The sequence below is a fragment of the Pongo abelii genome, chromosome 10 (assembly GCF_028885655.2).
Source record: "Pongo abelii isolate AG06213 chromosome 10, NHGRI_mPonAbe1-v2.0_pri, whole genome shotgun sequence".
NCBI lineage: Eukaryota > Metazoa > Chordata > Mammalia > Primates > Hominidae > Pongo > Pongo abelii.
In genome coordinates, this window is record NC_071995.2 from 54638853 (window position 1) to 54665741 (window position 26889).

General features: G+C 43.4%; 1 protein-coding gene across 5 annotated transcripts; it reads right to left on the reverse strand.

The window, feature by feature from the left end:
• Positions 1-3: 3 nt before the first annotated feature.
• On the reverse strand, positions 4-26886 carry PRIM1 (DNA primase subunit 1). Of its 5 annotated transcripts, none has more exons than XR_008512354.2 (14): positions 26634-26852; positions 25474-25631; positions 21393-21499; positions 21248-21321; positions 20543-20679; positions 18558-18616; positions 17492-17601; positions 16268-16359; positions 15957-16098; positions 13822-13891; positions 12958-13049; positions 8683-8781; positions 6250-6361; positions 4-144 (listed from the first exon to the last, which is right to left on the reverse strand). XR_008512354.2 is itself a non-coding variant. In XM_002823409.6 (13 exons), exons 1-13 carry the CDS (start codon positions 26734-26736, stop codon positions 6342-6344), a joined length of 1263 nt encoding a protein of 420 aa, XP_002823455.2. In that variant the 5' UTR covers positions 26737-26886; the 3' UTR covers positions 4985-6341. The 5 variants fall into 5 exon arrangements, 3 of the variants coding, with proteins under 3 accessions (XP_002823455.2, XP_024113175.2, XP_024113176.2); XR_010135664.1 differs by lacking the exon at positions 4-144 and adding an exon at positions 2625-3529; XM_002823409.6 differs by lacking the exon at positions 4-144 and having other exon boundaries at positions 4985-6361; positions 26634-26886.
• Positions 26887-26889: the final 3 nt, after the last annotated feature.

Consider the following 26889-nt stretch of genomic DNA (forward strand, 5'->3'; position numbering starts at 1 on the left):
CCAAATAAGGGTAAGAATTCAGAACGGGACGCGCAGGCCTGGCAGGAGCTCTCTGCGCGGACCCACGCAGTTCTCAGAACGAAGCAGACTCCGTCCTCCGGTCCGCAAAGTGGCGACTGCGGTATTAAGTCGACCTCGCGATTTCTCAAATAGTGCAGGAAGATAAGACATTAAATAGCGAATGCTACAGAGACTGCATTCACAACATTGGAGGGTGGAAGTGACTTAGGCTAACCAATTATTTTTGGAACACATGATGTGAAAATTAACATTTAAAAGCTGCTGGACCCTCCCCACCCCCAACAAAAAAAAACCCATTTTAAAACGAGAGATGTGATGGGTCACATATAACTTCAGTTCAGATTATAAATTTAATTCGATTTATTTTTCTTGTTCCGTTCAATGACTAGAGAGACTCAAACGATGTCACCAGATGACAGCAACTCATGAGTGTTAAACTCTCCGTAAAACAATGTTAGCTGTATCCCCGCCCCCCCCAAAAAAACACTGTAACCAATCAAATTCTGTAATTATGTTCCCACCTTGTATGGATAACGTAATCCAGCTAAAAACTCCTCTGTCTGCCTAAATAAATGAAATCGTAACTTCTCCACTTCTGAAGGCTGACTCCATTCTTTGGAGTTGGTTTTCTGGTTGGTCCATCCTCACACTGCCCTTGAATAAACTCTTTAAATAGATTCTAGCCCTTTTGATTGTTTTAGGTTCACTACAATTTAGGCCGATGTTGAAATTATAAAGCTGCAGATTCTCCTTCCCAGAAAAAAAGAACATAGGCACATATACAATTCCTTTGCTTGCTATTTTGGGCACTTCTTGGATATATATATATATATATATATATATATATATATATTTTTTTTTTTTTTGAGAGAGTCGCTCTGTCGGCCAGGCTGGAGTGCAGTGGCACGATCTCGGCTCACTGCAATCTCCGCCTCCCGGGCTCAAGCAGTTGTCCCGCCTCAGCCTCCCGAGTAGCTGGGATTACAGGTGTGTGCCACCACCCCTGGCTAATTTTTGTATTTTTAGTAGAGATGGGTTTCACCATGTTGGCTAGGCTGGTCTTGAACTCCTGACCTCAGGTAATCCGCCTGCCTTGGCCTCCCAAAGTACTGGGATTACAGGCGTGAGCCACCATGCCGGGCCTGTTTGTTTTGTTTTTGAGACAGAGTCTCGCTTTTATTGCCCAGGCTGGGGTGCAAAGGCGCGATCTCGGCTCACCGCAACCTCCCGTTCCCGGGTCAAGCGATTCTCCTGCCTCAGCCTCCCCGGTAGCTGGGATTACAGGCATGCGCCACCACGCCAGGCTGGTCTCCTCCTGACTTCAGGTGATCCGCCTGCCTCGGCCTCCGAAAGTGCTGGGATTACAGGCGTGAGCTACCGCCCCTGGCACTTCTTTGGATATTCTAAGCTTATTCATTCTAGGTGTCTGGGACCCCACCTTAAACCATGCTTTGTACAACTGTATTTTTGAAAAGTAGAATGTAAAATCAGTGTTGTGTTAATGAAAAGGCTCCCATATCTTCCCACAGCCCTACAAAAGAACTCAACAAATATTTGCTGTACCTGAATTAGCTAAACCAGTCAACACTATTTTATTTATTTATTTTTTGAGGCGGAGTCGCGCTCTGTCGCCCAGGCTGGAGTGCAGTGGCGCGATCTCGGCTTACTGCAACCTCGGCCTCCCGGGTTCAAGCGATTCTCTTGTCTCAGCCTCCAGAGTAGCTGGGATTATAGGCACCCGCCACCCCGCCCGGACTCCTGACCGTAGGTTATCCGCCTGCCTCAGCCTCCCAAAGTGCTGGGATTACAGGTGTGAGCCACTATGCCTGGCCTGATTTAATAGCTTTAAGACGACCCTGGCTCCCCCACCCTTTTTTTTTTTTTTAGATGGAGTCTCGCTCTGTCACCCAGGCTGGAGTGCAGTGGCGCGACCTCAGCTTACTGCAACCTCCGCCTCCCGGGTTCTGGCAGTTCTCCTGCCACAAAAATTATCCTGTTTCACCGTGTTGCCCAGGCTGGTCTCGAACTCCTGAGCTCAGGCAATCCACCCGCTTCGGCCTCCCATAGTGCTAGGATTACAGGCGTGAGCCACAGCACCTGGTGTGGCCGCCTTTTAAGGGAAGCAGTGAAAATTTAAAATGCTTTGAAAGCTACTTTAACATTTCTGAAATCCTTAGCGTAGTGAAATGAGGATTAGGATTGGTGAATTAGAATTAAGTGAGATAGTGGGGTTTACCAGGAATGGGAAATTCTGAAATCCTCAAATAGGAGAGGCAATATTGTGGAGTCATTAAAGACAGACTCTGAAATAAGACTCCTTTGTCTGAATCTATTAGGTCAGCTTAGGCAATTAACTTATATATATATTCACCTTAGTTTCCTGATCTGTAAAATGGGAAAAATAGTAGCTACTTGATAGGACTGTTTGGAAGATTAAATTAGTCTGTGTATATATATACACACACACACACACTCACACTCTAATTGGAAGGAAAAAGAAACAGTCTCTCATAAAATTATCCCATGTAATCTTTATATAAAACTTAAGTTTGTAATAATAATTAAAAAATAAAAAAAAAAAAAAAAAAAAAAAAAAACTTAAGTTTGTTACTATTAAATTGTAGATATAATCAATTTCTACCTAATACATACATGAGCTGGAAGATTTTCAATGCAGTCCTTTAGTCCATTTACCTTCAGAAGGACCAGAAATAGCCAATCTCCTTAGACAAACCTACATATTGATAATTTTTCTTTCTTCCCCAGCAAGCCCACTTACTTTTTCCTCTCTCTGTAGTAATGACTAGCCAAGGAAGGATGTATTTTTTTTTTCCTTTTTTTTTTTGAGACAGGGTCTGGCTCTGTTGCCCAGGCTGGAGTACAGTGGGGTGATTATGGCTCACTGCAGCCTTCGCCTCCTGGGCTTAAACGATTCTCCTACCTCAGCCTCCCGAGTAGCTGGGGCTACAGGCGCACGCCACCACACCCGGTTAATTTTTGTATTTTTTTTGTAGAGACGGGGTTTTGCCATGTTGCCCAGGCTGGTCTTGAACTCCTGGCCTCAAGTGATCTGCCCACGCTGCCTCCTAAAATGCTGGGATTACAGGTGTGAGCTACCACACCTGGCTAGTGTTTTTCTTAAGTTGGCAATTTTGAGATAGAAGCCATTTCTGTGCCCCTGTGTTTCTACAGTTCTAATATATTACTGAATTGGCAAATCAAGAAAAGGGGAAGTCAGTAGTCCTTGGGTATATTTTTGCTGTCTTTAAGAACTAAACATTGGCCGGGCGCCGTGGCTCACACCTGTAATCTCAGCAGTTTGGGAGGCCAAGGCAGGTGAACTGCTTAACCCAGGAATTAGAGACCAACCTTGGTAAGATGGCAAGACCCCGTCTCCACAACAAAATAAAACATAAGCTTGGCAAGGTGGTACATACCTGTAGTCCCAGCTACTCCAGAAGCTGAGCCACGAGGATCCCTTGAGCCCAAGAGTTAAGGCACTTTAATGCTAGACATATTTATAAAACGATAATGAATGCTTAAAACGTCTCTTTTTGAGGCCGGGCGCGGTGGCTCACGCCTGTAACCCCAGCACTTTGGGAGGCCGAGGCAGGTGGATCATGAGGTCAGGAGATCGAGACCATCCTGGCTAACACGGTGAAACCCCATCTCTATTAAAAATACAAAAAATTAGCAGGGCATGATGGCATGCACCTGTAGTCCCAGCTACTCAGGAGGCTGAGACAGGAGAATGGCGTGAACCTGGGAGGCGGAGCTTGCAGTGAGCCGAGATGGCGCCACTGCACTCCAGCCTGGGCGGCAGAGCGAGACTCTGTCTCAAAAAAAAAAAAAAAAAAAAAAAATCTCTTTTTAAAAGCATACCACTCTTTCCACTCTCCTTCTGAGTTCTTTACTGATTAGTTCTGGACTAATGAGTCTCCAGTAATTTTGTATTCAGGAGTTTTAATCGACCCACTGTCGACTTAATAACCCACCTGAAGACTTAATAACCTATAGTACACATAAGCTCAAATAATGAAGAATTTTTGGGCCAGGTGAGGTGGCTCACGCCTGGGAGGCCAAGGCAGGTGGATTGCCTGAGCTCAGGAGTTCGACACCAGCCTGGGCAACATGGTGAAAACCTGTCTCTACTAAAAATACAAAAAATCAGCCGGGTGTGGCGGCATGCACCTGTATTTCCAGCTACTTGGGAAGCTGAGGCAGGAGAATCGCTTGAACCTGGGAGGTAGAGGTGGCAGGGAGGCGGATTGCCCCACTGCACTCCAGCCTGGACAACAGAGTGAGACTCTGGCTCAAAAACAAACAAATAAACAAATGAAAAAACCAAACGACGAGGAATTTTCCTTTTTTTGAGATGGAGTTTCACTCTTATTGCCCAGGCTGGAGTGCAATGGTGCAATCTCGGCTCACTGCAACCTCTGCCTCCCGGGTTCAAGTGGCTGGGATTATAGGCGTACATCACCAGGTCTGTATTTTTAGTAGAGATGGAGTTTCACCATGCTGGTCAGGCTGGTCTGAAATTCCTGACCTCAAGTGATCCACCCGCCTCGGCCTCCCAAAGTGCTGGGATTATTAGGTGTGAGCCACCGCACCCAGCAGGAATTTTCTTAAAATATAGGTCAAGGAATCAATGTGTTGACTGCATTATAGAGTCTGTTTCATATAAACCAGAAGATAAGAAAAGATTGATTGTAGAGGAAACAATGTTAAAGGAAATGCAAAGGAAGAAAATTTTCATTGTCACTAAAAGCACCAGCCTGACAGCTTGAGCTTCTCAATGTTTCTCGGAAGACAGAATATAAACTAGAATGAGTTTTGTTTAGATTAGTTGTAAAACAGGGCAAGAGAAATCGGACACATTAGAACCCATCTCACAAAATCAAACTTTAAAAATTGAAGTACCTACATATATAAAAAGTCCCAAGTATTTTCACAAGTGTAATAAGTTTTATTTATTTTATAATTTTTATTTATGTTGCCCAGGATGGAGTGCAGTGGCGTGATCTCAGCTCACTGTAACCTCCACCTCCTGGGTTCAGGCGATTCTCTCGCCTCAGCCTTCTTAGTAGCTGGGATTACAGGTGCCCGCCACCACACCTGGCTAATTTTCTTGTATTTTTAGTGGAGACCGGGTTTCACCATGTTGGCCAGGCTGGTCTTGAACTCCTGGCCTCAGTCGGGCGTGGTGGCTCACACCTGTAATCCCAGCACTTTGGGAGGCCGAGACAGACAGATCACGAGGTCAGGAGATTGAGACCATCCTGGCTAACATAGTGAAACCCTGTCTCTACTAAAAATACAAAGAAAATTAGCTGGGCATGGTGGCGGGCACCTATAGTCTCAGCTATTTGGGAGGCTGAGGCAGGGGAATGGCGTGAACCCAGGAGGCAGCGCTTGCAGTGAGCCGAGATCGTGCCACTGCACTCCAGCCTGGGTGCCAGAGCAAGACTCCGTCTAAAAAAAAAAAAAAAAAAAAAACACACAACTCCTGGCCTCAAGTGATCTCTGCCTGTCTTGGCCTCCCAAAGTGTTGGGATTACAGGTATGAGCCACTGTGCCTGGCCCTCTAGATATAATTAAATGTCTAAAACTTAAGGACAAAACCATCATTCACCCAAACATATGACGTATCAAGTGAGCTGAGATGACAGTCCTTTTACTGCTCACTTACCTCTATATATGGCAACTAGTAGAACTGGATATTTATATCAGAAGCCTTAGAATTATCCTTGTAGAATATTAAATTTTACAAAATTATCTGCAATCCACTTATGCCTCCTTTTATTTCTCCTTCCAGGAACCTCGACACTCTCCTTTGGTCGTCTCAGGAAATCTTACTTTTTTTTGTTTTGTTTTGTTTCTTTTTTGAGATGGAGTCTCGCTCTGTCACCCAGTGGCTGTGATCTCGGCTCACTGCAACCTCTGCCTCCTGGGTTCAAGCAATTCTCCTGCCTCAGCCTCCCGAGTAGCTAGGATTACCGTATGCACTACCACACCTGACTGATTTTTGTAGTTTTAGTAGAGACGGGGGTTTCGCCATGTTGGCCAGGCTAGTCTCGAACTACTGACCTCTGGTGATCCACCTGCCTTGGCCTCCCAAAGTGTTGGGATTACGGGCGTGAGCCACCGCACCTGGCCAGGAAATCTTTTCAACATAAATTATTTCTCAAGTAAAGGAAAATTTACTTTGAGGTTTAAGACACATACATAGTTCTGCCGTATTTATTAAATGGCTCTTGAAGTATTTGATCTGTGGTTGAAGGCAGAAGATATCCACAATGGTTTGAGGAGCTCTGTCTTCAGAAATCTTTTTGTAAATCTAAAATAGAATAGATAATATATGGAAGAACAGCAAAGGAAAACAAAACAAAGCCCATTTATTTTTACATTCTTTTTTGCCTAATGCTTCTATTTAACACACATCATGCACAAAGATTTGCTTACACATTTGCTGAAGTCCACATCATAGGCTGAGCTAGTATGGAACAGTGAGGATACAAAGGACTTAATATGGCCAGTTGCAATGGCAGCTTCAACCAGGCTTTCCAAGCTCAGAGTCGTTGTTCATCCAATAATCACACATATGAGTGTCTAATGAGTACAGAATTATCTTAGGCAGTACTGCTTAAACTATCACATATTTAAATAAAAAATGAAGTGGCAAGATAATTTGTATTGCTATAACATTGTCACAGTTTTCTAGAGTATCCTTCATCTCTTGAATAATATTCAATCTGATTTTTTTCTTATTGGCTTATACATATGCTCATATGTCTCCCATTTAGAGTACCCTTCATTTGACACTGCTATCCTCTTTGTGTTTCTTTCCAGTTATTATATGCAGCAGGATTTTATTAGTTTCCTACTGTACCTGACACTTGATAATCTTGCACTTTTCTTTCCCCTGGCTTCTATAACATTTTCCCTTCCATCTTTCATCTCTTCACTTCTAAATCATTAGCAAGTCGCAAGGATGGTTCCAGTATTTGCACCTTTTGGAGATCTCCAGTGCTACTGTTCTAGTGGCAATAGGTCAGTTGGCCTCTTGGGCTCTATTCTAGTCCCTGCCTTGCCCAGATTTATCTTTCTAGATAAAAACTACAAATCATGGCATTCCCTTCCTCAGAACTTTTAAAAGCTTCCTATTAAGCCCAAAACCAAGCCCGAATACCTAAGCTTGGAATTCAAGGCCATTCAGTTTGCTTCTTTGGATTTATAGCTCATCACTTCTGGACACACCGTTTACTAGATTAGCTGTACTACTTGATGGCTTCCAGAGAGTAACTGGATGCTTTCCTGTCTGTCTTTGCTCTTGCTGTTCCTTCAAGAATGACCAACCCTTGGTCTTTTTCCACCTCCGTACCCTTATCTTATCAAATTTCTGCTTGTGGAAATCCTTCTCATACCTTATGGTATAGTATATTGGCATTAGGGATTAGAATTTTTTTTTTTTTTTTTTGTGAGATAGCGTCTTGCTCTGTTGCCTAGGCTGGAGTGCAATGGCGCCATCTTGGCTCACTGCAACCTCCACCTCCCGGCTTCAAGCGATTCTCCTGCCTCAGCCTCCCAAGTAGTTGGGATTACAGGCGCACAATACCACGCCCGGCTAATTTTTGTATTTTTAGTAGAGACGGGGTTTCACTGTGTTGGCCAGGCTGGTCTTGAACTCCTGACCTCAGGTGATCCACCTGCTTTGGCGTCCCAAAGTGCTAGGATTACAGGTGTGAGCCACCGTGTCCGGCCTAGGGTTTTTTTTTTTTTGAGACAGAGTTTTGCTCTTGTTGCCCAGGCTGGAGTGCAATGGCACAATTTCGGCTCAGCCTCCTGGGTTCAAGCGATTCTCCTGCCTCAGCCTCCCTAGTAGCTGGGATTACAGGCTCCCACCACCACGCCCAGCTAATTTTTTGTATTTTTAGTAGAGATGGGGTTTTACTATGTTGGCCAGGCTTGTTTTGAACTCCTCACCTCAGGCGATCCATCTGCCTCAGCATCCCAAAGTGCTGGGATTACAAGTGTGAGCCACTGCACCCGGCTAGGGATTAGAATTCTTACAGCAGCTACACTGAAAGGAGTTCAGATACCACCATTTTCATATGAAATCTCAGAGTCCATCAGATAAAATCTCTTTCTTAGCATTTTGTACTTTTTTTTTTTGTATTAAGTGAGTACTTCTTTTTTTTTTGAGATGGAGTCTTGCTCTGTTGCCGAGGCTGGAGTGCAATGGTGCGATCTCAGCTCACTGCAACCTCCGCCTCCCCGGTTCAAGCAATTCTCATGTCTCAGCCTCCTGAGTATGGCCAGGCTGGTCTTGAACTCCTGACCTCAAGTGATCCAACTGCCTTGGTCTCCCAAAGTGCTGGGATTACAAGCGTGAGCCACCGTGCCTGGCCAAGTTAGTACTTCTTAAGGGCAAGGAGGCATGATGTTAATTCATCTTTGTCTCCCTTATAGACCTGATACTTAGAATGTGTTTAATAACTATGTGTTAAATCGAATTAAGGAACCTCAATTTCTAAAACATTAAGGATAGTAAGATAAATCTGTAAATTTTGGGAGGAGGGCAAAGAAAGACTAGAACTCAAAAATTGCTCATTTCTACTAAGATCTAACTAGATAGAAGGGAAAGGCATAGAGTCTTACCACTCTTCTTAAGAAGTTCTCCTTTTCGGGATTTATCCAGGTTTTCAAGAAAATGTTCAAAAACTTTCACATAAGGTGCTAGACTGGTCTTCTTGTAATCTAAATTATGAAGAATGTACATTATAATTAGCATACTGGCAGCAAGAATAACATGAAAACACAACTAAGTTTCTTATAAGAATCCTCTAGGGCTGCCCAATTGAAATATGAGAGAAACATACATACTTTTAAATACTATATTAGTCACATTAAAAAAGGTGAAATTATTATTATTGAGACAGGATTTCACTCTGTCATGCAGCTGAAGTACAGTGGTTCTGTCTTGGCTCACTGCAGCCTTGATCTACTGGGCTCAAGGGATCCTCCCATCTCTGCTTCCTGAGTAGCTATAACTACAGGCATGTACCACCATGCCCAAACAATTTTTTTTTTTTTTTTTGGTATTTGTAGAGACGAGGTCTCACTCTGTTGCTCAGGCTGGACTTGAACTCCTGAGCTCAAGTGATCTCCCAGCCTTGGCCTCTGAAAGTGCTGGGATTACAGACACATGCTACCATGCCCAGCTAAAATATTATTTTTGCATGTAATAAAAATTGAGATATATGATACTCTCTTTCATACAAGTCTTTTATATTTATGTATTATGTACATATTATACATGTATATTATATACATATATATTACATATTATATATAATATATAGATATTATATAGATTAATAATATATATATATTATATAGATATATATTTTTTGAGACAGAGTCTCACTCTGTTGCCCAGGCTGGAGTGCAATGGTGTGATCTCGGCTTACTGCAACTTCTGCCTCCTGGGTTCAAGCAATTCTCCTACCTCAGCCTCCTGACTAGCTGGGATTACAGGTGCCTGCCACCACGCTGAGCTAATTTTTTGTATTTTTAGTAGAGACGGGGTTTCACTATGTTGGCCAGGCTGGTCTCAAACTCCTGACCTCATGATTCACCCGCTTTGGCCTCCCAAAGTGCTGAGATTACAGGCGTGAGCCACCGCACCTGGACCATGACTTTATTTTTGAGTCTCGCTCTGTTGCCAGGCTGGTATGCAGTGGTGCAATCTTGGCTTACCGCAACCTCCGCCTCCCGGGTTCGAGAGATTCTCCTGCCTCAGTCTCCTGAGTAGCTGGGACTATAGGTGTGTGCCACCATGCCCGGCTAAGTTTTTGTATTTTTAGTAGAGACGGGGTTTCACCATGCTGTCCAGGATGGTTTTGATCTCCTGACCTCGTGATCTGCCCACCTCAGCCTCCCAAAGTGCTGGGATTACAGGCGTGAGCCACCGTGCCCGGCCCCATGCCTTATTTTTGAGACACTGTCTTGCTTTTTTGCCCAGGCTAGAATGCAGTGGTACAATTGCAGCTCACTGCAGCTTTGACTCCCCTGGCTTAAATTATCCTCCCCTGGCTTAAATGATCCTCCTACCTCAGCCTCCCAAGTGGCTGGGATCACAGGAAGTGCCACCCCAGCTGGCTAATTTTTTATTTTTAGTAGAGACAAGGTCTTGTGTTGCTCAGGCTCGGGTCATGCCCTTTTGGAGATTATTAGAAGTTTTTATATTGAGTATTCTTTGTTTTTTTTTTTTGAGATGGAGTCTTGCTCTGTCTCCCAGGCTGGAGTGCAGTGAGGCAATCTCGGCTTATTGCAATCTCCACCTCCCGGGTTCAAGCGATTCTTCTGCCTCAGCCTCCCGTGTAGCTGGGATTATAGGCGCCCGCCATGACGCCCAGCTAATTTTTGTATTTTTAGTAAAGATGGGGTTTCGCTATGTTGGCCAGGCTGGTCTCGAACTCCTGACCTCAGGTGATCCACCCGCCTCAGGTTCCCAAAGTGCTGGGATTACAGGCATGAGCCGCTACGCCTGGCCTGCATTAAGTATTCTTTGATTTATAAAATAGTTTAAAAAATGTACGCAACAAAAAATTCAATATAGGCAGGGTGTGGTGGCTCATGCCTGTAATCCCAGCACTTTGGGAGGCTGAGGCAGGTGGATTACCTGAGGTCGTGAGTTTGAGACCAGCCTGACCAACAAGGAGAAACCCCGTCTCTACTAAAAATACAAAAATTAGCTGGATGTGGTGGCGGGCACCTGTAACTCCAGCTACTCAGGAGGCTGAGGCAGGAGAATCACTTGAACCCAGGAGGTGGAGGTTGTAATGAGCTGAGATTGCACCACTGTACACCAGCCTGGGTGACAGAGTAAGACTCTTTCTCTAAAAAAAAAAAAAAAAAAAAAAAAAGAATATACAATTTTATTAATCCATTTAATTACATAACCTATAATGATACCCAACGGGAAAATATGATTGAGAATAAGAAGGGAATGTCACATAAAATTTGGATTTTAGTAGTATCCTACGTTTGCAAGGAATTAAGAATCCTCATAATAGTTCTTTAGCTCACTGCAACCTCTGCCTCCCGGGCTCAAGCGATTCTTGTGCCTCAGCCTCCTGAATAGCTGGGACTACAGGTGTGCGCCACCATGCCTGGCTAATTTTTGTATTTTTAGTAGAGACGGGGTTTAACCATGTTGGCCAGGCTGGTGCCGAACTCCTGACCTCAGGTGATCCACCCACCTTGACCTCCCAGAGTGCTGGGATTACAGGCGTGAGCTACCGCGCCTGGCCACATAATTTTTATTTTGAGACAAGGTCTCTCTCTGACACCCAGGCTGGAGTACAGTGGTGTGGTCAAGGCTTACTGCAGCCTTAACCTCCTGGGCTCAAACAGCCTCTTGAGTAGCTGAGACCACAGGTGCATGCCAGCATGTCTAGCTAATTTTTTTTTTTTCTGGAGAGACAGGGTCTCTCTGTGTTGCCCAGGGTGGTCTCAAACTCCTAGGCTCCTCTTGCCTCGGCCTCCCAAAGTGCTGGGATTACAGGTGTGAGGTGAGCAGTAAGCGAGCATTACCGCCTGAGCTCTGCCTTATGTTAGATCAGCAGCACTAAATTCTCATAGGAGCATGAACCCTATTGTGAACTGCGCATGTGAGGGATCTAGGCTGCGCACTCCTTATCAGAATCTAGTGCCTGATGATCTGAGGTAAAAAAGTTTCATCCTGGAACCATCCCCAACTCCTCCCCCCCTCTTTGCAGTCCGTGCAAAAACTGTCTTCCACAAAACCGGTCCCTGATGCCAAAAAGGTTGGGGAGTGTTGCGCTGCTATGCAGCATCTTTTTTTTTTGAGACGGAGTTTTGCTCTTGTTGCCCAGGCTGGAGTGCAATGGCGCAATCTTGGCTCACCGCAACCTCCACCTCCTGAGTTCAAGCGATTCTCCTGCCTCTGCCTTCCGAGCAGCTGGGATTACAGGCATGTGCCACCACACCTGGCTAATTTTGTATTTTTAGGATAGACGGGGTTTCTCCATGTTGGTCAGGCTGGTCTCAAACTCAGGACCTCAGGTGATCAACCCACCTGGGCCTCCCAAAGTGCTGGGATTACAGGTGTGAGCCATTGTGCCTGGCCTGCAGTATCTCTTAGGTGTTAGATTTGCCTTCCATTAGCAGGAAGACTTAGAAATTCCTTAGCTTCTTCAAATTCTTTTTTTTTGTTTGTTTGTTTGATAGTCTCCCTCTGCCGCCCAGGCTGGAGAGCAGTGGCACAATCTCGGCTCACTGCAACCTCTGCCTCCTGGGTTCAAGGGATTCTCCTGACTCAGCTTCCCGAGTAGCTGGGATTACAGGTGCCCTCCACCATGCCTGGTTGATTTTTGTATATTTAGCAGAGATGGGGTTTCACCATGTTGGCCAGGCTGGTCTTGAACTCCTGACCTCAAGTGATCTGCCTGCCTTGGCCTCCCAAAGAGCTGGGATTACAGGTGTGAGCCACCGCGCCCAGCCGGCTTCTTCAAATTCTTGAATATATAACTTGGTAAACAGTTTAGACATACGTTTACCATAAAACCCACCGATACGCATCAGAAACAAAGAACAAAAGTACTGCATATATAATAGTTAAATAAATAGGTGGTGAATCTCAGAGACTGATTATTCATACTTATTGATAGTTTAATCTTACAGTATAGATCCTAGCCTTAGAAGTTACTTAGGAAATATGTGTTGAATCAGACTGGATTCAATAACACCACTTGGGCCACTGTTGAAGAAAGGACACAAATATTGCATGCAGTTCCAGGACAAATGCTGATCCATTCTGGCTGAATCAGAGAATTAATTACTGGAGTGACAGATGGATATCTATATAAAAACCCTGTATTAAAGTGAAGCTTCAAAATATTATCTTACCTCTGGTTCTATGTTTGACATCAGATTCAGCTTCATTCTCCTCTTTTTCCTCTTCATTAGTGGAAATGGCATCCAATTCACGGCAGATGAAGCTGCAAGTAACAGAACAAGAGAATTTTTTGTTTGTTTGTTTTTGTTTTTGAGATGGAGTCTTGCTCTGTTGCCAGGCTGGAGTGTAGTGGTGCGATCTTGGCTCACTGAAACCTCCGCCTCCCAGGTTCAAGTGATTCTTCTGCCTCCGCCTCCCAAGTAGCTGGGACTACAGGCGTGTGCCACCAAACCCAGCTAATTTTTGTATTTTTAGTAGAGACAGGGTTCCACCATGTTGGCCAGGATGGTCTCAATCTCTTGACCTTGTGATGTACCCGCTTTGCCCTCCCAAAGTGTTGGGATTACAGGCATGAGCCACCGCACCTCACCACGAACAAGAGAAGTTTAATGTTGGTTTCTGGTCAGCATTATCCAGTGTATAATAGCATGTGAATCCCATAAAATTTACTGTAAAAAAATTATGTGGCCAACTAAATTTGGGATATTCTAAACACCATGATCTCTTCTTGGAGTTTTTCATGCATATTATCATATGAAAGACTGTGAAATACTGTAGTAAAAGATACTTTTAATCTGTTTAAGTCAGAATTTCCTAAATTTACCTGACCTTAAAATCTTTTTCTTACATAACAGCAGGTGAAAATCTTGTCTTGTTCTATTAGGGCATCATCATCTAACCTTTGAACCTTATTTGGTTTCCATAACCAAATATACCATTCCCATGCAACTACTTCTCTAAGGAGGCTAATCCAATTTATTTAAAATTCAGAACAACAATTACAAACAAGGAGTGATCAATGATCTGAAACATACCTTATGGTCGGAACAGTAAATGGATCAAACTGGTCCACTTTCTGCAAATCAATAGGCACAGATATGCGACCTGTAAGACACAAAAGTTATAAACTGATGATTGTGAACTATAAATCATTATAGGCATCTCCTATAAGTTATTTTTGGTTAAAATTTTTATTTAAGGCTTAGACAAAGGGTTAAACATATCTGTTAAGAAGCGTATTTAGAAATATAAATTACTTTCACATTAGCTGTGCCCTTACTCTTTTTTAGAGTTAATGGCTCACTTTGTCATCCATGCTAGAGTACAGTAGCATGGTCATAGCTCACTGCAGGCTTGATGTCCTGGGCTCAAGTGATCCTCCCACCTCAGTTGTCTCCCAAAGTGCTAGGATTATAGATGTGAGCTACTGCACCTGGCCTGGCCAGTTTTTCAATTTTTGTCGAGTTGGGGTTTCACTATGTTGCCCAGAACTCCTGGCCTCAAACAATCCTCTTGCCTCAGCCTCCTGAGTTGCTGGGATTACAGGTGTGAATGACCATGTCCAGCATGCCTTTTATTTCTCTTTAAAAAACCGGCCAGGTGCAGTGGCTCACGCCTGTAATCCCAGCACTTTGGGAGGCTGAGGAGGGTGGATCACGAGGTCAGGAGTTCAAGACCAGCCTGGCCAAGATGGTGAAACCCCATCTCTACTAAAAATACAAAAATTAGCCGGCTGTGGCAGCGGGTACCTGTAATCCCATCTACTTGGGAGGGTGAGGCAGAGAATTGCTTGAACCTGGAAGGCAGAGGCTGCAGTGAGCCAAGATCGTGCCACTGCACTCCAGCCTGGGTGACAGAGTGGGACTCTGTCTGGAAAAAAAAAGAAAAAAAAACAAAAACAAAAACCAAAAAGCAAATGTGAAGACTGTTGAGCTATTTCCCAGTTGCTCTTATCCCTACTTGTATTTCTATATTTAGAAATAAAGTATATTTAAATATTCCATATTGAAGTTCAGAACAATCTCAGAGTTAGTGAGTCCTGAAAATAGAACAAAATAGATGGAACTATTATATTTACATTGGCTTGGTTTATTTGAGATCAATACAGATACCCACATGTCAGACACCTTTAAAAAGCATTTAGAAAATAAAATAGAAATTTCTCTACTCTTTTATAATACCCCCCTAGGATACCATATAGAATTTAACACATCTCAAAAATGACATAATGAGGCTGGGTGCAGTGGCTCTTGTCTGTAATCCCAGCACTTTGGGAGACTGGGGCGGGTGAATTGCTTGAGCTCAAGAGTTAGAGACCAACCTGGGCAACATGGCAAAACCCTGTCTACAAAATATTAGCTGGCTGTGGTAGCATGTGCCTGTAGTACCAGCTACTCAGGAGGGTGAGGCAGAAGGATCGCTTGAGCCGATCAGTGAGCCGAGACTGCACCAGTGCACTCCAGCCTGGGTGACAGAGTGAGACTCTTTCTCGAAAAAAAAATTTTTTTGTTTTTGTCAGTGCTAGGAGTAGAGTTCATTTCATTTCTTTCTTTTTTTCTTTTTTTTTGTGAGACAGGGTCTCCCTCTGTCGCCCAGGTTGGAGTACAGTGGCACCATCACAGCTCACTGCAGCCTCAACTTCCCAGGCTCAAGTGATCCTCCTGCCTCAGCCTCTTGAGTAGCTGGAACTACAGGCATGCACCACCACACCTAGCTAATTTTTTAATTTTTTGTAGAAAGGTGGTTTAGACATGTGGCCTAGGCTGGTGTTAGACTCTGGGGCTCAAGTGATTTGCCCACCTTGCCCTCCTCAAGTGCTGGGATTACAGGAGCAAGCCACCACATACGGTCACACACAATTTTTTTTATGACCTTGGATAAGTTACATCTTGGGCCACCGTTTTCTCATCTATACAATGAGAGCTGTTGTCCTAAGATTTTGACGGTCCTCTCCAAATCTAATATGGAACCTCAGAAACCCAACTGAAAAACAGTTACATAGTAGAAACTCATCTGGTAGCTACTTAACTGACTTAGGTATTAGGTGACAGGGCAATTCTTCTACCTTTAAATCATAGACCTTATATATATTCAGACCTAATGCCATGTTTACTAAAGCCAATAGCAACTCATTTTTCTTTTAGTTTTCTTTAGTTTCCTTGTGTAGTACCTGTTTTAGGATGAACACTAAAAGGGCTCTTCAGTAGATGATTGATTCCTTTGCTGACATTGATATCCAGCCGTGGAAAACAGTACTGGAGCATAATCTCCCACTCCAGCCAGGGTCCATATTTGTCATTTTTGATGTTATTCTAAAAGCAGATACAAGGCCAACATGAGGATCAGTAGGAACTGTTGAGGATTTCTTTAAAGAAAGTTAAAAAAAAGATCTTCAACCGTCTTTAACCGACTAGGCAAAACAATCAATTTAATTAAGAATTGCATTATTATATCTGTAATACAGATTTCAGTGGCATATACCTGACATTTGCTGGCTACTTTCTTCAAGTGCTCCCAACGCTGAAGTGAATTGTGAGACTTTTGGAAGCTTTGTTGAAGTTCATCATGAATTGGTGATGGGTCATTAAGGAACAGACTCATTTAGGGAACATCAATGAACAATTTAGTTTTAAGTATGTATTACCACAAGGGTATCTTATAAATATTCAGAAAGTAGTTATTAACATTTCTTGAAATATAAATGTTGACTGGGCGTGGTGGCTCATGCCTGTACTCCCAGCACTTTGGGAGGCTGAGGTGGGTGGATCACGTGAGGTCAGGAGTTCGAGACCAGCCTGGCCAACATGGTGAAACCCCACCTCCACTAAAAATAGAAAAATCAGCAGGGCATGGTGGTGCACATCTGTAATCCTAGTTACACTGGAGGCTGAGGCAGGAAAATTGCTTAAACCTGCAAGGTGAAGGTTGCAGTGAACCAAGATTGTGCCACTGCGCTACAGCCTGGGCAACAGAGTGAGACTCCATCTCAACAAAAACACAACCCACCCCACAAATGTTAAACTCAACAGCTGTATCCGGCCAGGCACAGTGGCTCATGCCTGTATTCCCAATATTTTGGGAGACTGAGGTGGGTGGATCATTTGAGACCAGCTTGGCCGATATGGTGAGACCCCGTCCCTACTAAAAACACAAAAATTAGCTGGGCGTGGTGGCGCGTGCCTGTAGTCCCAGCTATTTGGGAGGCTGAGGCAGGAGAATTGTTTGAACCCGGGAGGTGGAGGTTGCAATAAGCCAAGATCGCACCACTGCACACTCCAGCCTGGGCAACAGAGTAAGACTCCGTCTTACAAAAAAAACCCAAACCAAACCAACACCAGTTGTATCATTGAAATCTTCCCCTGTAAAAATACAGTGATGATATAACAGAAAGAATGCCAAAATAACTATAAGGTATGATGTAAAGTTTTCCCTGGTCTGTATGTATTTTGACTATGTAATTCACCATTCTTTAGCTGTTAATTCTAGGACCAACTTCCAAAATGAGAAAACTGATTCGCAACATGGCTCCACTTTTTATTATGTTCCAGACCAGAGATACTAACATCCAGAAATACAGGAGATATTTTGTGTAAAAAAGATTAAACTTATAAGTATATGAGAACTTACAAGCAGACATGTCTAACATTTATAGTATCACAGATCAAAACAACTAGCTCACACAGAAATGATCACGGGAAAGGATATTTTCAGGAACAAGGGCTAAAATCTTATCCCAGCTTTCTTTATTTTCGAGAATATCTTGATTAACCAAGGCATATTCTTCAAAGTATTTTTTTATTATGTTTATAGATTTTCTGTAAGAACAACAATAACAACAGAGTCCCAACACTATTAGTAACACATATGCCACATAGGTATTGCTGCCATTGTGGGGAAAACTACTGCTTATTTTCAGGACATTTTTAGAACTTAACTAGGTAAAATGGGAATACTACCCTTTGCAGGGTTATGATAATTAAATGAGACACTTTAAGGGAAAAGAACCTGGCATAGAACCTGACACAGAATGGGTATACAAGAAATGTTTACTTTTTAAACCTCACAACTTAGAAGGTTAATATATGCAATAAGGGTAGAAAGTAACCAACCCAGGACACCATAATACATCAGTAGTAGAATGTGGGATGCAGCCTACACTTTCCCCTGTGAATTGCTTGTATTAATATCTCAACAATCATATAATGTTTGCAGTTTACAAATATGCATCACATTTACTCTTTCACTTAATCATTGATACAACTGTGAGACAGGTAGAGTGCATGTTGTTCTCCCCATCGTAGAGATAAGGAAATGGAGGCAGCAATATTTTATCAAAATCATAGTAAGTGGCAGAATAAGAATTTTTACTCCTAACATAAGGCTTTTTCCACTATCCTAGAGAAGTAGTGAATTCAGTGGAAAAAGCACTGGTGTGGGCTTTGGAGTCAGGCAGACCAGGGCATGAATCCTAAATTTAACAACTAACTTGTCGTGTGATGCCAAGCTCATTATAAAATCTCTCTAAAACTCATTTTTCTTATCTATAAATGGAGATACCATCAAGTCTCTTGTGGGGTTTTTGTGAAGAGCAATGAGGACATCTGTAAAGCACCTTTTAGGAATACTGCAGCATAAAACAGGCACTCAATTAACCACAGCTATTATTATTATAAAATGCTACCCAGCAGTGAAAATTGATAGCAAGGTAACTCTAAAGGCACATGCCGGTAAATCAGACACCTTAAAGTGCATGGAGACTTTTCCAACAGACCTGATAAAAGGGTGAATTTTTTCACTTAGGTGAACTTTCTTTTTAACGTCTTGACCACCCTGAAAAATAAATCATTAAAAAGGAACTTCAGGTATACAATATAAATATAGTCATGTGCAGCGTAACATTTTAGTCATGATGGACTGCATAATAAGATGGTGGGCGCGGTGGCTCACACCTGTAATCCCAGCATTTTGGGAGGCTGAGGTGGGTGGATCACCTGAGGTCAAGAGTTCAAGACCAGCCTGAATCCCATCTCTATTAAAAATACAAAAAATTAGCTGGGCATGGTGGCGCATGCCTGTAATCCTAGCTACTTGGGAGGCTGAGGCAGGAGAGTCGCTTGAACTCGGGAGGCAGAGGTTGCAGTGAGCCGAGATCACATCATTGCACCCCAGCCAGGGTGACAAGAGCGAGACTCCATCTCAAAAAAAAAGAAAAAGATGGTGGGTCCCGTAAGATTGCAATACTGTATTTTTACTGTGACTTTTCTATGTTTAGGTATGTTTAGCTACATCAATACCTATCATTGTGTTACAACTGCCTACAGTATTGAGTACAGTAACATGGTGTACAGGTTGTAGCCTAGGAGAAATAGGTTATACCATATAGCCTAGATGTATAGTAGGCTATACCATCTGGGTCTGTGTAAGTATACTCCATGACTTTTGCAAAGTGATGTATTTCTCAGGATGTATCCCTATTGTTAAGTGATGCATAATGATAATTAAAACATTTCTAGGGCTGGACGCAGTGCCTCACACCTGTGATCCCAGCACTTTGAGAGGCTGAGGCGGGTGGATCACCTGAGGTCAGGAGTTCGAGACCAGCCTGACCAATATGATGAAACCCTGTTTCCACTTGCCAACACGCCTGGCTAAATACAAAAATTAGCTGGGCGTGGTGGCAAGTGCCTGTAATCCCAGCTACTTGGGAGGCTGAGACAGGAGAATTGCTTGAACCCGGGACGCGGAGGTTGTGGTGAGCCAAGATCGCGCCACTGCATTCCAGCCTGGGTAACAGAGCGAGACACTGTCTCAAAAAAAAGAAAAAAAAAAAATTTCGTAGGCTGGATGCAGTGGCTCACACCTGTAATCTCAGCATTTTGGGAGCCCGAGGTGGGAGGATAGTTTGAGTTTAGGAGTTCAAGCACACCCTGGGCAATATAGTGAGACCTTGTTTCTGCAAAAAATTAAAAAATTGGCTGGGTATGGTGGGGCATGCCTTTAGTCCCAGCTACTCAGGAGGCTGAGGTAGAAGGGTCACTTGAGACCAGGAGGTCAAGGCTGCAGTGAGCTGTGGTCACGTTACTGTACTCCAGCCTGGGTGACAGGGTGAGACCGTGTCTTAAAAAAAACAAAAAACAAAAAACAAAAAACAAACCAACCAACCAAAACCAAAACCAAACTTTAACATGTTCTATTATTTTATATATAATAAATCTATTTTATCTATTATTTGACATATGCCACAAAGGAAGATATTTATAGCAAAATAAAATGAAATATCTTAAAACATGTAGCTACTATGACTTTAAATGATCTATTGGTAAGATCATTTACTCTGCAATGTGAATGCCATTAAAGATAGTTTTAGGCCAGTGCGGTGGCTCATGCCTGTAATCCCAGCACTTTGGGAGGCTGAGGTGGGTGAATCACCTGAGGCCAGGAGTTCTAGGCCAGCCTGGCCAACATGGCGAAACCTAGTCTTTACTAAAAATACAAAATTTAGCTGGGCACAGTGGCGGGAGCCTGTAGTCCCAGCTACTCGGGAGGCTGAGGCGGGAGAATTGCTTGGACCCAGGAGGAGCTTGCAGTGAGCCAAGATCGTGCCATTGCAGTCCAGCCTGGGCAACAGAGTAAGAGTCCATCTCAAAAAAAAAAAAAAAAAAAAAAGATAGTTTCATTTTCTTTGACAGTAAACATATCAGGCTTGGTAACATCTAGAAACTAAAGCAATGCAAATTAGAATTAAGAGGACCTTACCTTTACAAGGCTCAAATATTCAACTATCCCAGAACGTACTGCAGAAGACAATTTTCTAACTGATTCATCACAGACCCAACAATGAACACCTCTCCTTCCAGAATATACCCAGAGACGATGCTTAAATCCAAAGTCCTCTGAGGAGCAGAGAAATAATAGGTTTTAAAACAAATCTATAAACTTCTTAATTAATATATATTAAATTACTTGTTGTTTCCTGTGCTCCCCATGTTCTTGCTTCATCTCTTTACCCATCCTGGTCTCTCTGCTGGGAATTTCTTTCTTTTCTAAAAAATTATTTTATTAGGCCGGGCGTGGTAGCTCACGCCTGTAATCCCAGCACTTTGGGAGGCCGAGGTGGGCGGATCACAAGGTCAGGGGTTCGAGACCAGCCTGACCAACATGGTGAAACACTGCCTCTACTAAAAATACAAAAATTAGCTGGGTGTGGGGGCGTGCGCCTGTAGTCCCAGCTACTTAGGAGGCTGAGGCAGGAGAATCACTTGAACCCAGGAGGCAGAGGTTGCAGTGAGCTGACATCGCACCACTGCACTCCAGCCTGGCTGACAGAGCGAGACTCCGTCTTAAAAAAAAAAAAAAAAAAAAGAAATTAATGAGATTTGATCACAAAATACAGAGACTAATAGTAGTCAGAGGAAAACCGATTCTTACACTTGACCTCATTCAGAAACTGCTGATACTTGCCCTTCAATGCTCTGTCAATGATGCGTATGGCCATTGTCATGAGGGTCCAGCACTTAGGACATATGTCTGCAGAACTAGAGCAGAGTCATCATTACTCATTGTCAGTGATATCACCCACCCTAACAGCAGGACACACAGTGCTCACCTACAACATCTCCTCACATCGTCATAGTCTGTCATGTCAATGTCAAATACCAGTTCTTTTTCCTGAGCCTGGAAAGCTCCCAGCTTCACTGTATTGTGTTGATTGGGCTACAAATACAAAATACTGATCAGTTTCTTTAAGAGCTGCCACATTGCTAAATCTGCTTATTTTCTACACATATGGAAAAAGTTGCCGAAGATAAATAAAGAGACTATATAATGCCAACTTTATGGCAATGAAAGTTCATTATTTTGGATCTCACACATACACAATTGATGAGAGTCTTAACTTTCACCAACTTAAAGCAGGGTTTAATGAATACATATCCATCATAAATGTTTGTTGGTCAATAAGGATAATAATAAAGCTGTTTTTAGGTTTCTGACAAGGGAACGTGTACAAATAATGGCCTATTGCAAGATGTTTTAAGAATCTTTACTTGTTAGTATACATACAAGTATTTAAAATTTTTCAATAATTCAAAAAGATCTCCCCAATTAGTTTGAATTGAGACTTTATTATAAAGAGGCTATGAGAGGCTAGGCATAGTGGCTCATGCCTGTAATCTCAGCACTTTGGGAGGCTGAGGCGGGCAGATCACTTGAGATCAGGAGTTCGAAACCAGCCTGGCCAATATGGTGAAACTCTGTCTCCCTACTAAAGATACAAAAATTAGTCGGGTGTGATGGCATACGCCTGTAGTCCCAGCTACTTGAGAGGCTGAAGCAGGAGAATCATTGAACCCGGGAGGCAGAAGTTGCTGTGAGTCAAGATCATGCCACTGCACTCCAGCCTGGGTGACAGAGCGAGACTTTGTCTCAAAAAAAGAACCTGAGAGGGTAATACCACCATAAGTTTTTATAACTGTAAGTCAGAAGGGAGTGATAACTGAGGAGATTCATAAAAACTAAATCTTAGGCTGTCAGTAAGGAAAGATAAGAGGCGCAACCCAATTTATACCTCAGAACCCCCAAAAGGCTCAGGGATAGGTGATACCAGGTATTGCTGGAATGAGTAAGTGCGTGTTTAGTGGTGAAGCTGAGATGAAAAACAGGAAGATTTTTCAACACCACCCTTGACTGAAGGAAAAAAAAAGGAGGATTGGTTCAAAGCATAGTTAGGAAGCAGTTAGCTCCCCAGATTCGTACATTTCGCTTGCAGAGCTAGGTGACTGCTCTTTCATTTCCCTGGCAGAAGACACCTGAATTATTTTCTGGAGAGCATAAAATAGGTCTCTGGACTTGGACAAGTACAATTGAAGAGTGTGTCGTATTGATATTAAGAATTGATATTAGGGGAACAATTAGACATTTATATGTGGAATGTTAAGACCTAGCCCTTTCCACCCACTTCTGTACTCTTCCACTACCAACTCAGGCAGGAAGCTAGAAGATTCCTCTCTAAATAATCTGATCAGGGCTGGGCGCAGTTGCTCATGCCTGTAATCCTAGCACTTTGGGAGGCCAAGGCGGGCAGATCACGAGGTCAGGAGATCGAGACCAACCTGGCTAACATGGTGAAACCCCGTCTCTACTAAAAATACAAAAAATTAGCCAAGTGTGGTGGCACACACTTGTAATCCCAGCTACTCGGGAGGCTGAGGTGAGCCGAGATCATGCCACTGCACTCCAGCCTGGGTGACAGAGCAAGACTCTGTCTCAAAAAAAAAAAAAAAAAAAAAAAAAAAAGATTTAGCTAAAAGAAAGTGGTTGCTTCTGGGTCTGGGTGTGGTAGCTCATGCCTGTAATCCCGGCACTTTGGGAGGCCAAGGCGGGTGGATCACTTGAGGTCAGGAGTTCGTGACCAGCCTGGCCAACATGGCAAAACCCCGTCTCTACTAAAAAACACAAAAATTAGACAAGTGTGGTGGTGTGTGCCTATAATCCCAGCTACTCCGGAAGCTGAGGTGGGAGAATCGCTTGAAACCGGGAGGCAGAAATTGCAGTGAGCTGAAATGAGCCACTGCACTCCAGCCTGGGCAAGAGAGCTAGACTCTGTCTCAACAGAAAAAGAAAGAAAGAAAGTGGTTACTTCTGGGTAGCAAAAAATGAGGGGGAAGGGTAGCAGAATTTTTTTTAGACAGGGTCTCACTCTGTCGCCCAGGCTGGAGTGCAGTGGCGTGATCTTGACCCACTGCAACCTCCACCTACCGGGTTCAAGCAATTCTCCTGCCTCAGCCTCCTGAGTAGCTGGGACTATAGGCATGTGCCACCACGCCCGGCTGTTTTCGTATTTTTTGGTAGAGACACGGTTTCACCATTTGGCCAGGCTGGTCTTGAACTCCTGACCTCAAGTTATCTGCTCGCCTCAGCCTCTCAAAGTGCTAGAGTTACAGGCGTGAACCACCGGCCCAGCCTGGTAGCAGATTTTTAAAAAGCCGAATAGAAGTACTTGATTTTGTAAACCATGTGCATACATAACTGATAAAAATCACAAAACAAAACACAAAAAGTAAATAAAGGTCTATAGATGCTTCCGTCTTGGCCCAAGAAAAAAATGAGACATTTTCTCCCTTTAGTAATTAAGGAGAAGGAAGTAGAGAGTGGCACCCTAACCCTTCTTAGAAGTTCATTTTCAGTTTTATTCTCAACCTATAAAGGGGAAGTAAAACAACTCCAAAGTATTTTTTTCTGCCTGCCTTTTATTACCTCTTCTCCCCTTGCCTTACTTTGATGATGAGAGACAGGTCTGGGATTTAGAGTCAGAAACCCTGGGTTTTAGTGCCAGCTCTATCATTTAGAAATTGTGTGTGAGCTTGTGCAAACTATTCAAGTTCTCTGGGCCTGTTTCCTCCTTTGTAAAAAGAACGAGGATTGATACAAGAAACAAGTTATATAACATATGAAAAACTCCATATAAAAGCTATTATGCTATGTATGTATTCCCTCCACCCACCAGTGTGTATATTTGAGAAGGGGAAGAAGGGCAATTTTGGTTTGTTCATTCACTCAACAAATATTTATAGTGTACTCTCTCTTGCCAGGCACTCTTCTAGGGTACTTAGAATATACCAGTGGCAGGGGGTGGGAGGAGTGGCAGGTTGTAGTAGACCTCACTGAGAAGGTGCTATTTGAGCAAAGATTTAAAGGAGGTGAGGGGATGAACCAAGTATAGAAATGGGTTTTAGGCAGTGGAAACAGCTTGAGCAAGGGTCAGTGTGGCAGGAATGAATGAGGGAGAGAGAAGGACTTTTAGTTAGTGAAATGAGCAGCCACCAGAGAATGTTTTGAGCAGAGGAATCACAGATTCTGAGTTGTTTTAAAAGGATCACTCTAGCTTCTGTATTGAGAATGGACTCTAGATTCTACAAGGGCAAACTGTTAGGAGGTTTTTACAGTAATTCAGATGAGATGATAATGTTGGTAGCACTGGTAGTAGTGGCTGGATTTTAGATATACTTATGGTAGAGCCAAAGGGATTTCCTAATACAATGGGTATAGAAAGAAAGGAATCAAGAATAACTCCAGGGGTATGAAGGAAAAAGAATATAAATGTTTATTATGACTGAACTGTACACTTAAACGTGGTAAAGATAATAAATTTTATATGTATATTTGACCTCAATAAAAATCAACAATTAAAATAAAAAAAGAATAACTTCCATGGTGGGAGAGAATGTAATTCTCTTTTATTTCCCTCTTTTTTTTTTTTTTGAGGCTAAGTCTCGCTCTGTCGCCCAGACTGGAGTGCAATGGCGCGATCTCAGCTCACTGCAACCTCCGCCTCCCGGGTTCAAGCGATTCTCCTGCCTCAGCCTCCTTAGCAGCTGGGATTACAGACGCGTACCACCACACCCGGCTAATTATTTCCCTTTCTTAAATCATGTCGACTTCCTCTTCCTAGTAGCTAGATACTCAATTTTTTTGTCCTAGTAAAAATGCAACCAATTCACTCCCAAATGATTTCATCAGTAATGCAGAATGTCAAAGAACAAAAAAGGATTAATCACTTGCCAAACAATTAAAAAGTGGCTTTTCATCTAGAATAAACTCTAAAAATTTAATCTCAAAACGCAAGAGGAATCAACCCATTCTTGGTTTACAAAATAAAACAACAAAATACATTAAAAAAGATTTCTTACTCTGTGGGAATATACTGCGCCTATATCAATCTTGTACGGATTCATTTTCTGCATCTCCTTTTCCAGATCACTCTGGTTGTTGAAGGATTGGTAGCGAATGTAAATATCATCTTTCAATGTGAATGAAAATTCACGGTGTTGAAAGTAATTCTTTATCACTGCAAAATAAATGTACATTTTAAAGTTAATCTGCTACTTTATTTGGCTCAGGGCATTATAATTTTAGCCAATGAGAAGTTATTTTTTTCGATGAGGGACTCTTGCTTGCTTCCTGCTCTGTCGCCCAGACTGGTGTGCAGTGGCTCGATATAGGCTCACTGCAACCTCCGCCTCCCGGGTTCAACGGATCCTACCACCTCAGCCTCCTGCGGCTGTAGCTGGGACTACAGGCACGCGACCCACCATGCCCAGATAATTTTTGTATTTTTTGTAGAGACGCGGTTTCACCATGTTGGCCAGGCTGGTCTCGAATTCCTGACCTCAGGTAATCCGTCCTCCTCGGCTTTCCAAAGTGCTGGGATTACAGGCGTGAGCCACGGCACTCGGCCCGAGATGTTTTTAATGAGCTCCCTATGCTCAACACCGTGGTAGATGTAAAAGAAAAACAAAACAAAATCCACATGACCTAGTCCCTAATTTGAAAGCAGTTACCATTCCGTATTTGCTAGGGAAAGGTACAAAAGACGAAACAGATGCATAAATATTTTAAATATGTAATGCCACCGCTCTCTCCTCGATTCGCACTAATAAATTCAGCTGCAAGGAAGAAAGTATTTCTCTTCCTCTGAGAGAGGCTCTTCCGCTCCTGATGTAAACCATGCCTCTGCAGCTTCACGCTACGCCCCAGTAACCCCCTGGGCACCGCTGCAGGTAAACGGGGCACCTAATGTGAGCCTGACCACGCAGAGGTAGGAGCCGCGGCTCTGTTTTTTTTTTTTTTTTTTTTTTTTTTTTTTTACCGCGTGGCCGCAGGCTGGCTTATTATATCCTCTCTCGGCCCATTTACACCTAGGAAGTGGTGGGGCGGGCTCGAGAGAGCAAATGAAGGCGCGCAGCACAAAGCCTGGCGCACAGAAGGCGCTTCATATAGTCATTCTAAGGACACCCCGCCTCCAACCTCCTCACACTCCGCTCCCGAACCCATTCCTCGCCTCCATCACCTCCGCCGTAGTTGAGCCAGCGATAGTACTGAGAGTAGGGAAAGAGCCTCCGGTAATAAAGTTTAAGCAGCTCGGGCAGCTCGGTAGAGTCAAACGTCTCCATTGAGCGCGGAACTCGACACGGTAAGGACTATCACAGGAATTGGCGGGAACAGCACGGCCGGCGGCCCCGCGACTGCGCAGGCGCTTAGGGCGGAGGTCGGCTGGCTGACCCGGCGGCCCGCAGTCTGCCGGGGCCGCCGGGAATTGTAGTTCC

Excerpts from the sequence above, each read along its gene's own strand:
- PRIM1 (XM_024257407.3), bottom strand. The coding sequence starts at position 26,736 with ATGGAGACGTTTGACTCTACCGAGCTGCCCGAGCTGCTTAAACTTTAT. Across the intron at positions 25,632-26,633 it reads CTGGCTCAACTACGGCGGAG|TGATAAAGAATTACTTTCAA; the intron begins GTGATGGAGGCG and ends TTTATTTTGCAG. Across the intron at positions 16,360-17,491 it reads TTTAGCCCTTGTTCCTGAAA|CAATTCATGATGAACTTCAA; the intron begins ATATCCTTTCCC and ends ATGACCCATCAC.